The 12928-nt window shown below is 45.4% G+C and overlaps 1 protein-coding gene across 1 annotated transcript in view; it reads left to right on the forward strand.

Moving 5' to 3' along the window:
- LOC147712429 (mitochondrial glutamate carrier 1-like) overlaps positions 1-12928 on the forward strand; it is a 327075-nt gene that overhangs the window by 183267 nt on the left and 130880 nt on the right. Inside the window, exon 8 of the mRNA XM_086923106.1 lies at positions 6971-7046. Within this exon, the coding sequence (XP_086779232.1) occupies positions 6971-7046 (76 nt within the window). The remainder of the gene's footprint in view (positions 1-6970; positions 7047-12928) is intronic.

Consider the following 12928-nt stretch of genomic DNA (forward strand, 5'->3'; position numbering starts at 1 on the left):
CCCCACTGAGGACCCCGCCTAGCAGACCCGGCAGCAAGAAGGCCCCATGGTTCACCGACGAACTCAAGAGCTCCAAGAAGAACTGCCGAGCCTTCGAGAAAGTCTGGAGAAGGGAACCGACACCGGACAACAGGACCTCCTTCAAACTTGCCACCCGGGAACACCACCAGCTGATCCGCGCTGCCAAGAAAACAGCATTCAAGGACCGGTTGGACAACAACGCACACAACTGCAAGGAACTCTTCAACATCGTGAAAGAGCTTTCCAACCCCAGCGCAGGAAACAAAGACATCACCCCATCGCAAGACCTCTGCAACTCCCTCGCTTCATATTTCCACAAGATCGCGGACATACACAACAGCTTCAACAACCAACCAACGCACACCATGACCGAACAACCACCCCCCACCACCACCCTACACGCCTGGACCCCGATCAGCACCGAAGATACCATCCGCACGATGAACTCCATCCACTCCGGATCACCGACCGACCCCTGCCCTCACCACTTCTTCAACAAGGCCGACGCTGTCATCGCACTCCACCTATGAGACATCATCAACACATCCTTCAACACCACCATCTTCCCTGAGAGCTGGAAACACGCCGAACTCAGCGCTCTACTCAAGAAACCAACAGCGGACCCCACCGACCTCAAGAACTACCGCCCCATCTCGCTCCTCCCGTTTCCAGCCAAAGTCATCGAGAAGACCGTCAACAAGCAGATGGCCGCCTTCCTCGAGACGAACGGATCCCTCGACCCCTCACAGTCCGGCTTCCGAGCCAATCACAGCACCGAGACCGCCCTCATCGCCGCCACCGATGACATCCGAGCCCTGATGGACAATGGAGAAACAGCGGCCCTCATCCTCCTAGACCTCTCCGCGGCATTCGACACGGTCTGCCACCGCACCCTAGTACGGCGCCTCAGCAACATCGGAATCCAGGACAAGGCGCTGGAATGGATCATCTCCTTCCTCGACGGAAGAACACAGAGAGTCCGCCTACCACCGTACAAGTCAGAGGCCTCCGAAGTCATCTGCGGCGTCCCTCAAGGATCATCTCTGAGCCCCACCCTCTTCAACGTCTACATGAGCCCCCTCGCGGCCATCGTACGCAAACACAACCTCAGCATAATCTCCTACGCCGACGACACCCAGCTGATCCTCTCCCTGACCAACGACCCCGCCGCCGCCAGAGCCAACCTGCACGAAGGGATGAAAGAGGTAGCCGAGTGGATGACGACCAGCCGCCTGAAACTGAACTCGGACAAGACGGAGGTCCTGATCCTGGGCTCCTCACCCTCCGCCTGGGACGACTCCTGGTGGCCGCCCGCCCTGGGCACCGCACCCAAACCAACAGACCATGCACGCAACCTGGGCTTCATCCTGGACTCCTCCCTCTCCATGACCAGGCAAGTCAACAACGTCTCCTCGGCGTGCTTCAACATCCTACGCATGCTACGGAAGATCTTCTGGTGGATCCTCCTCACCCACGCACACAAAGCCCTACACGACCAAGGCCCGAGCTACCTCAACAGCCGAGTCAACTTCTACGCTCCCAAACGCCACCTCCGATCAGCCAACCACGCCCTCGCCGCCGTCCCCCGCATCCGAAGAGCGACTACAGGAGGAAGGTCCTTCTCCTACCTGGCCGCCAAGACCTGGAACTCCCTCCCGACCGACCTGCGCCTGACCCAAGACCACCTCTCCTTCAGGAAGAAGCTGAAGACCTGGCTGTTCGAGCGGTAGCGGCACCCCCCCCCCCCCAGCGCCTTGAGACCCTACGGGTATGTAGCGCGCTTTACAAGTGTCACTGATTGATTGATTGATATAACCCCTCCTGTTACAGCCAGTAAGTCCCTGACAGCGGGATTGCTGGGAGGACTTGGAGGCCACACACCCATTCTCCACCCCTCTGTAAAAGCACCTCCTGGTGCGCTGCTGGTTGGGAAAATAATTCCACTTTACTCCTGAGGGCCTCAGGACTAAAGTGGACTTCTTCCCTCAATCAGTAGTGGAATAGGAGGTGCATTTGCGGGGGTGGTGTAGAAAGAGCGCTTGGCCTCTGACAACCTCTCAGCAATCCAACTGCGTGTGTCTTATTGGGGGTAACATGTAGGGTTGCTGTCCCCCAAGGACCCTCAATAGCTAAGGGGACTTCACCCCCTACTAGTAGTGTGCCAGGAGGCGCATTTGCAGAGTGGTGGAGAATGGGGGCACAGCTTCTGACAGCAATCCTTCTGTGTGGGCAGTCCTTGGGGCCAACTGCTCCTCCTGTTACACAGTGGGATTGCTAGGATGTCTTTAGAGGCCCGCCCTCTTTCTTCACCACTTTGCAAACACGATTACTACTTGAAAAACAATAGAAATTCACTGACGTTATAGTTAGGAACTAGCATTTAAAAAACCTTAGGAATTTACTGAAAAAAACTAAGGTTACAGGGACATTATAGCTAGGCTCAGATTTCACTCATACAAAGTTAGTGAAACTCAGAATGTACTCAGAATGTACTGCTTGTGAACTCACAGATTACATCACTCAAGACATGGTCAGTGACATCACTGATGACATCTAAAATTACTTCACTGATGACATCATCCACATAATTACTGATTTACCCACTCACACCCCCATAGAACCTTTCAAACACCCACTCCCATACAACCATTCACAAGCAAATTCACATACCCATCCACTTACTTACGCATCCAATCATTGATTCATAGATCCACACACACATCCACTCACACACCCATACAGCCATTCATACACCCACCCAGTCACAAATACAGCCACTGACATATCCACTCATACACCCATGCAGCCATTCACACACTGTATCTGTCACCCATTTAGCTATACAAAAACCTAGTCACTCACCCATACAGTCAATCACACAGCCACCTACTCACCCATACAGATACACACACACCCACTCACTAACTCATACAGATAATAACACATACTATACAGTCGCAGACACAAGCACACACAAACCCATACAACAACTCTTACATTCACGCACTCACCCAGTCACTCATATAACCCATCACTCACCTAAACTGCCTTTCAAATAGCTAGTTACTCACTCATATACCACTGACAGATCCACTTACTCACCCACACAGCCATACACACAGTCATTCATAAAGCCCTTCACACACACACACACTCACTAACCCATACAGCCACTGACTCACCCAAACACTTATCCATACGGCAGTCACGCACCCTCTCACCTACCTACACAGACACTCAGACAACCATGCAGGTACTCAGACAACCAATCACTCACCAATACAGCCACTCACAAACCCCCTCACACACCCATGAAGCCACTTGGCAACTGTCAGACTGAAACAGAAATTCACACAACCAGTCACTCACCCATATATTCACTGAGGCACCTAATCACTATTCACTAACACATGCAGTCAGTCATGCACCCACTGATTCATCCATAGAAGCACTCAGATACCTACTGATTCACCAATTCACCGTGGTTTATTTAACACTCATAAACGTTTTAAAAACACTCACAGTCACTGGAAGATGTCATCAGTGGTGTCATTTGCAATGTCATCAGTGATGTCATCAGTAATGTCACTGCCCCTGTCATGAGTGATGTAATATGTGAGGTCATAAGCAGTGCATTGTGGGGCATGAGATATAGTTAGCTCAGCTAACTATAACTGCTGAATTTCACTGGTTTGTACGAGTGAAATCCAAGCCTAATTATAACCTCACTGTAACCTTTGTTTTTTTTCAGTGAATATATATATATAAATATAAGGATTGTGTGTTAGAAAGGGCTATTTCAAGATATATGTCAATTTTTTAACATTTGTAGGCTGATTGCTTAGGTTTCGCTTGCGCTGTGCTTGTGAAATCTCTTGTCTTTAATATATCTTAAAAGGAGGCTCTTATCAGTAACCTCAGCTAAATTGCTGTGTTTATTCTCTTTTGCATGGAATTTTTTGATTTTGTTAACTTCCCCTGGCTGCACACATTTACAATACTTCTGCTAAAGCTGTTCACACTGTGTAAGCCCCATTTAATGTCAAGAAAACATCTTTCCAACAGAAAAGGCAGACAGCTTCTAACAGTATGCTGGAATGCTTGCTTTTTATTGATTAGGTATGTAAAGCAGATGCTTTAGCCTTAGAACATTTGTGGTGTTTCCTATTCCCACCTCAGTACCTTTCTTTGCACTTTGTAGGCATTATTGGCTTGATTTTTTCAACTTAATCTATTTCGTCATTATGATTAAATTCTAGATTTTGTAACATTGCTCGTTAAAAAAAGTAAAGGTAATATACAAGAGCTTTGCTATATTTTACTACTAAACAGGCGCAACAGGTCATAATTTGAATAGTGCATCAGGTGCAGTAGCGCTGGACCCAGAAGTTTTCAGAAATCCCCAAAACACATAATATTGCTCTATTTGACTATTAAACAGGCAGTCACAATTACAATTATCTTGCAGTTAAAGGGACATGTTTTGAAAGATGCAGCAGATGCAGTGACATTGAGGCCAAAAACTCTAGTGATCCCACTAAACCCAGGTTATTGCTAACATTTTAAACTAGACAGGCAGTCACAAGTGCAGACAACAGGTTCATAATTTCAATGGTACAACAGGTGCAGTGACACCAGGACCAAAAGCTCTAGGCAACCCACTAAACACCTAATATTGCTGTTTTTTACTACTAAACAGGCAGTCACAATTGCAGTTACCTTGCAGTTGAAAGTGCTTGATTTAAATGGCGCAGCTGGTGCAGTAGTGCCAGGACCAAAAGTTGTCATATCTCCACTAAACTCCTAATATTGCTGTATTTTATTCCTAAACAGGCAACCACAAGTTCAGATACCTTGCAGACACCAGGGTCATGGTTTGAATGGTGCAGCAGGTGCAGTAACACTGTGACAAACGTTGTCAGAACTCCTCTGAACACATAATATTGCTAAATTTGACTACTAAACAGGCAGTCACAATTGCAGTTTCCTTGCGGTTAAAAGGGACTCGATTAGAAGGGTGCAGCAGGTGCAATGGCAAAAGAACGCCAAAAGCTCTAGGGACCCCACTAAACCCCGATTATTGCTACATTTTACTACTGAACAAGACAGTCACAAGCGCATTTACATAGCAGGCAATAGGGTCATGATTTGAATTGTGCAGCAGGTGCAGTAGTACCAGGACCAAAAGCTCTAGGTGCCCCACTAAACACCTACTATTGCTATATTTTACTACTAAACAGGCAGTCACAAGTGCAGTGACAACAGTGTCATGATTTGAATGGTGCAGCAGATGCAGTGGCACCAGGCCCAACATTTGTAATGACCTCCTCGAAACCCCTAATATTGCTACATTTTACTACTAGTTAGGCAGACAACTGCAGTTATCTTGCAGTTAAAAGAGGCTTGATATAAATGGTGCAGCAGGTGCAGTTGCACCGGGCCAAAAGCTCTAGGGACCCCCCCAATGCAGAATATTGCTAAACTTTACTACTAAACAGGAAGTCACAAGTGCAGATATCTAGCAAGCACTTGGGCAATGTTTTTAATGGTGCTGCAGGTGCAGTGGCACCGGGGCCAAAACTTGTCAATACTCCCCTAAACACCAAATATTGCTATATTTAAATACTAAATAAGCAGTTACAAGTGTAATTAACTTGCAGACACTAGGGTCATGATTTCAATGGTGCAGCAGGTGCAGTGGCACCGGGGCCCAAAGCTCTAGGAACCCGTGTGAACTCCAAATATAGCAATATTTTACTATTAAACATGCAGTCACAAGTGCAGTGACTTTACAGACAATAGGGTCATGATTTTAATGGTGCAGCAGGTGCACTAGCAAAGGGCCAAAAGTTGTCAGAACTCCTCTAAACACATACTATTGCTATTACAACAATGAAATCTATTATTTCCCTCTTTCATTACATTTTTCTAAATTTTGCAAATGTCTGCATCACACCACTAGTAACAGCACAATATATTGACTCTTACGGCCAGATTCATGAAGCTGAATTGCGCTCACCAAGGGCCAGATTCTCAGAATCTTGCTCTTTGCAAGCGCAATCATTGCATTTGGGATTCATCATCTCAAATGCAAAAATCGGTAATAGCGATTTTGCTATTTTGCGAGGAATTACATTTAAGGAATCTCTATTTGAGATTCCTTAAATGCAATTCATCATCCATTTTAAAATTGCGAATTCGTAATTTCGGCCCGCTATTTACCGCGAGGTCAAACCTCGTGGTAAATAGCGAAAACTCAGAAAAATGCTTTTAAAAGCATTTTTCTAAGTTGCATGGTGCACACACACATGTCCTTTGGACATGTGTGTGCGCAACACCTGTTTAAATTTGCATTTAAGGGGTGCTACAGGGTGTCCTTTGGACACCCCTGGCACCCTTTAAATCGCTATCTTATTTGCGATTAGCTAATTGCTAATCGCAAATAAGGAATACTCCCCATTCATTCCTATGGGCCTTTTGGCCAATAGGAATGAATGGGGAGGTATTCCTTATTTGCGATTAGCAATTTGCTAATCGCAAATAAGGAATGTGTAGGAATCGCATTATATTTTGCGATTCCTACATGAATCCCGTTTTGCGAGTCTGTAATAGCGATTCCTTATGAATCGCTATTAAAGACTCGCAAAACGAGTCTTTGATGAATCAGGCTGTTAGTGCATAAACAAATCATAATACTTTAACAGACTTTCTGTAACTTATGTTGTACAACTACTCAGCATGCTACAACATATAACAAAAAACAGCAAATTATCAGGTACGCAAAACCGAATACATTTACCAATGCTTGTTATTTCAGCAAATGTGCTACATTTTAAATTCTGTGGCTAAACAATGGAAGTGTTATGGATCATGAGATATGGGTTAACATGTTAGTGGTATCAAGACGCTCTCAATTGCTTGCTTCAATGTGTTTTACTTCCCTTTGTAGTTATAAAGACACGTCTCCAGTCCTTACAGAGAGGAATGCATGAAGAGAATTACCGCGGGATTGTAGACTGTGCCAGGTAATCTAAATCCTTTATTTCTTTAAAGGACGATGAATGTGAATGTCGGGCGTAAAATTCTGCATTGTTGAGGACTAGATGACTGACATAATTTAAAAAACTGTTGAATCACACTTTGTCCTTATTATCTAAAAATGAACTCCTGTAAACAATGGGCTCGGGGCATATTACCAAGCAATAGCGATAATTATCGCTTTTGCTTGGTTAGAGACAAAAATTTACCGCTGAGCTGCGGCGAGTTTTACCGCAAATAAACCTTGGTATTACCAAGGTTGATCGCAAATGCGATAAAAATCGCCGCAAATGAATGAATATCGCTGAAAAGTCAGCGATATTCATGCATTACCGAGCTAATGCTCTTAGCCATGTTATCCACCTCCCATTGGATAACATGGCTAAGAGCTGCTCAGGGCAGGTGTTAGCTTATGGAGATATTCGCGCTTAGCGCGAATATCTCCAAAAGTTGGTAATAGGAGATAGCGATGTTAGCAACTGTTTTCAGTCGCTAACATCTTGGCACGCCCACTTTGCATGTCATTAGTGATAAATATCACTGACATGCAAAGTGGGGCCCAAGATGGTCGCTATCTCCCACTAGCTGTCGCTAACTGGTGTTAGCGACAGCTAGGAAATAGGGAGATAATTTTATCTCCGCTTTCTTGGCTTTTAAAGCCAAAAAAGCGGAGATAAACCCCCTTGATAATATCACCCTCTATTCTCAAAAAGATATTCAGTCGTAAATGTTGGTTGACAATGGAATTTAATTTTGTTAATGCCGGCCAGGAATCCACAGAGGGACTGGAGTAATTATTTTACGAGTGCAGCCATCTCTGCAATGAAAAATCAGCACTCATATATTCCATAGCTGCCAAGGTTTCTGATTGCTTATGTGTGACATTTTCATAATTTCAGTGTAATTATGAGTGATATTCAACGACTATGAGTGACACTTTCTCACGAGCAAAATAAAGCAATGAAGACGAAGGTGAGGGAAACATAAATATCAGAAATTACACCAATTTGAGCAACAAGAAATACTAAGAATTACTTAAAAGTTCGCAAAGCGCCAGAAATGGAAGGGCACTAACCTAGGGCCCAGTTTACTTTGGCTCAAGATCATGACGTGCTAAAAGTAAGAGTAAATTAAGTAAGGATTTGAGAAGGTACTATTAGCACTTACTAGTCTGAAGTGAGCAGCACCTGACTGGACAGACAACAAACCAATCAAACACTGCAGTGAGTGTTTAATTCTTATGACCAGCATAGATGGCAAGTTTTCAGACTGCTTAGGTGTCACATTTTTGTGCTTTTAGTGTGTGTATAAGTGACTTTCTACTGCCAAACGAGTGACTCTTCCTGGCAAGTAAATTAAAGCAGTAACTAGTATTTTTGTGCTTCTCTGTGAATTTGAGATGAATATGCAAGATAAAAACCAATCTTCAGTAGTTAACCAATAAAACCAGTCAAGACCATGCAAATGGAAAACTTTGCACTACGAGAAACTTCTCAACGTGTCCCAGATAGCAAATTCATGAAGATATATGGAGGCAAGCATGTGCCCCAACATTTGCTGTACCTGAATTAGCCTTCTCGAAAAATGCCCCAGGTTACATGATTTAATCACCAGATAGACCAAGAAGTTTGTCGCACATAAAGAAAAAAACTAAAGGGTTGTTCTGAAAACAAAACTGTCCACCCAAACTACCAGCTGAGATGCTCCACTGCGGATCTCAACAGCTAATGTTAATCAATAGTGAGTGAGTGTCAGCTGAGCCCAGCCCGCCGGGGCGCCACCACCGTCTGAGGTGAGCAGTGAGCTACAGGCTGATGCTCAGGCTCACGCTGTAAATCATTATTATATGTAAATATACAACAATAATCTCACACAGACCTGAGTGAGACAAGCTGGCCGGTACAGAGTCTTGCAGCATGCTGGCACACACCAGTGGGGTGACATTCGGGTCAAATAAATGTGCTGCAGCCTCTGGGATAGCGCTTGTCAACAAGGGAATAAATGTGCGCCGAAGAGGTTGGCACTCTGTCACAAATTAAACTGGTGTACCGGGCATAGGCAGTGGTGAGGGCCCTCAGCTGCAGCAAAATGTAGAAACATAACTGCCGCTCGACTATCTACCGACAGGCTGTCAGTAATTGAACAGAAGAACTGGGTGATTATTGGCATCACATGACTCCATGCCACGTAAATGCTGCCAGCTGTAAGTCTCAGCAACAGTATCATGCGTGGTATTGGTGAGACTGAACTGTTTGAATTACAGTCCTGCCAAGAATCACGCATCAGGCGTTAGACTAACGCATTTCAGTGTGGTGATCCACATCACCGTATTGAAACGCATTGTTACGTATTTGCATAGTGTCTGAGTGCCAGAGAAGCGTTTCCTAAAACGGTAATATCATGGAGTGTGGTAGCTGGCAGAGCACCGCCAGTGGAGTACACGTGCTGCTCCTTCCGGCTTGGTGCTCCTAGCGTAGTCGAGCTAATGCTGCTACAATGTATAATCTTAATTATGTCAGCTACGCAGCTCTCGCCCAGCATAACTTTAGCAGTGCGCAAAGGCTACCAACATCACAGCCAGGGCCCAGTCAGATTACGCCATACCTGGCGCCGCGCGTTGGGGTCACGACGTCCTGCTGCCAAAGCAGGGGAGTTCATTTTGGAAGGGACTAAGAAGTGAGGGGCGGTTTATTGGTGAACGGTTGCTGCACCACAATCATGGCGCTCGCAAAACTGCCTTCTGATCATCCCGGGCCGTCAAAAATTGCAGTGTGGAATTCAATGATTGCCAAGCCTCTGGTCACAGAGCCAATGACAGCATTTGCATCGGCACTGTGGGTCTCGCTGTCCTCGGACTCAGCTGGTCTGGCAGCATAATTCAAACAGTTCCGTTCTGCCAATACCACGCATGATACTGTTGCTGAGACTTCAGGCCGGCAGCATTCACGTGGCATGGTGTGATATGATGCCGATAATCACCCAGTTCTTGTGTTCGATTACTCACAGCCTGTCAGCAGATAGTCGAGCGGCAGTTATGTTTCTACATTTTGCTGCAGCTGAGTGCCCTCACCACTGCCTGAACCCGGTTCACCAGATTAATTGGTGACACAGTGCCAACCTCTTCGGCGAACATTTATTTACTTGATGACCAGAGCTATCCCAGAGGCCGTAGATCATTAATTTGACCCGAATTTCACCCCCCCAGTGTGTGCCAGCATGTTGCAAGTCTCTGTACTGGCCAGCTTGTCTCACTCAGGTCTGTGTGATTATTGTTGTATATTTACATATAATAATTATTTACAGCGTGAGCCTTAGCCTCAGGCTGTAGCTCACTGCTCACCTCAGACGGTGGTGGCGCCCCGGCATACTGGGCTCAGCTGACACTCACTCATTATTGATTAATATTAGCAGTTGAGATCCGCGGTGGTGCATCTCAGCTGGCAGTTTGGGCGGACAGTTTTGTTTTCAGAACAAACCCTTTAGTTGTTTTTTATGTGCGACGAACTTCTGGGTCTTTCTGGTGATTAAATTATGTAGATGTGTGTTGTACCGCAACTAAGAACTAAGGAGGATCATGAAACACCAAGAAATTACATATGGCTGAAAACTCCCATCAGACCACCATTGTGGCGGAATATCATCACGTGGGATATGGATGGTGGATCCAAAACTCACCCAACCCCTCAAGTGATGGTGCAGAGATGGATTTCCGAGGTAGATCTCTAGCCACAGTGTATTTCAAATAGGTGCTGATGGAGTGCAGTGCTGTGTGAAAAAAGTGAGTGATAAAGGTAACAATAAAAATAACTATCAGAACAGAAAATATGTTTAATGGGCACTGTTCTAGTGTCAAGATTAAAATTACGCCTGATAGTTTGAAAATATGACTATATATAGGCACAGTGCAGAGTGGTCGACATGTTTCAGCTATGTGGATTAATGTTATCCAGCTTTCTTCAGGACCGTGATCTTAATAGCAACTGCAAAATAAGTGATCACGTGAATGTGAAGCAAGGCAGTATCAAATCAAAATATTCCTACCAGGAACTTGGGTCTCCAATGTAGACTGGTGGAAAATTGAGTTACTCATCCTTTCCCAGCATTATGTGGGAAGTCACCTCACCTCACCCGGCACCCGCTCGGGAAAAAAATGAGGCCCCGCTCTGTCCGTCGGTACCTCTTGCCGGCTTCCGAGTGGGAGTGGAGGTCCCTCCACTCCCACTCGGAAGCCGGCAGTGGGAGTTTTCAGCCATATGTAATTTCTTGGTGTTTCATGATCCTCCTTAGTTCTTAGTTGCGGTACAACACACATCTTCCCAGACCTTTTATCTCTCGTTTATTGTCCGTGTTACGTTTTGGGTTATGAGATCTTAAGGTCGTTAAACTAACCCACATAGACCCCCCATCCTCCTTTTTTCTAGATTAAAATATGTAACCTAGGGGCTTTTTTCGAGAAGAATAATTCAGGTACAGCAAATGTTGGGGCACATGCTTGCCTCCATATATCTTCCTGAAATTTCCATCTGGGACATGTTGAGGAGTTCCTCATACTGCAAGTTTTTCCATTTGCATGGTCTTGACTGGCTTCACTGGTTAACAAATGAAGCTGGGTTTTTATCCTGCATATTCATCTAAAATTCACAGAGATGCACAAAAATACTAGTTACTGCTTTAATTCACTTGCGAGGATGAGTCACTCGTTTGGCAATAGAATGTCACTTATACACACACTGAAAGCACAAAAATGTGACACATAAGCAGTCTGCAAATTTGCCAGCTATGCTGGTCATAAGAATTAAACAATCACTGCAGTGTTTGATTGGTTTGTTGTCTGTGCAGTCAGGTGCTGCTCACTACAGACTAGTAAGTGCTAATAGTACCGTCTCAAATCCTTATTTAATTTACTATTACTTTTAGCACATCATGATCTTGAGCTAAAGTAAACTGGGCACTAGGTTAGTGCCCTTCCGGTTCTGGCGCTTTGCCCAGTTTTAAGATATTCTTAGTATTTCTCGATGCTCAAATTGGTGTAATATCTGATATTTATGTTCCCCTCACCTTCGTCTTCATTGCTTGATTTTGCTTGTGAGAAAGTGTCACTCATAGTCATTGAATGTCACTCATAAGTACACTGAAATTATGAAAATGTCGCACATAAGTAATCTGAAACCTTGGCAGCTATGGAATTATGCTGTCAGCGCAGCTGAGTCTCAGGACACATTCCTTGGTGAGTCTGCAGTCCAGTGGCAGAAGTCTGTCCTGGGTGGCCAATGCAAACGCAGTCACTGGCTCCTTGACCTGAGGCTTGGCAATCATTGAATTCCACATAGTGATTTTTGATGGCCCGGGATGAGCAGAAGGCATTTCTGCGAGCACCATGAATGCGGCGCCGGCGCCCGTTCACCAATAAACAGCCCCTCACTGCTTAGTCCCTCTCGAAAAAAACTCCCATTCTTTGGCAGCAGGACGTCGTGACGTCACCCGCAGCGCCAGGTATCACCTAATCTGACTGTGCCATGGCTGTGACATTGGTAGACTTTGCGCACTGCTGAAGTCATGCTGGCTGAGACGTGCGCAGCGAACATAATTAAGAACAATACATTGTAGCACCAAGCTGGCAGGAGCAGCATGTGACCGGCACAGGCGGCGCTCTGCCAGCTACCATACTCCATGATATTACTGTTTTAGGCAACGCTTCCCTGGCACTCAGACACTATGCAAATGCGTGACAATGCATTTCAGTGTGGTGATGCAGATCACCACACTGAAATGGGTAAGTCTAACGCCTGATGTGTGATACTTGGTAGGGCTGAAATTCTATTCTAGGAGTGAAAAGAGGTATTCCAAGGTGTGGAAGTTTGAGAATGTC

Source organism: Lissotriton vulgaris, chromosome 5 (genome assembly GCF_964263255.1).
Source record: "Lissotriton vulgaris chromosome 5, aLisVul1.2, whole genome shotgun sequence".
NCBI lineage: Eukaryota > Metazoa > Chordata > Amphibia > Caudata > Salamandridae > Lissotriton > Lissotriton vulgaris.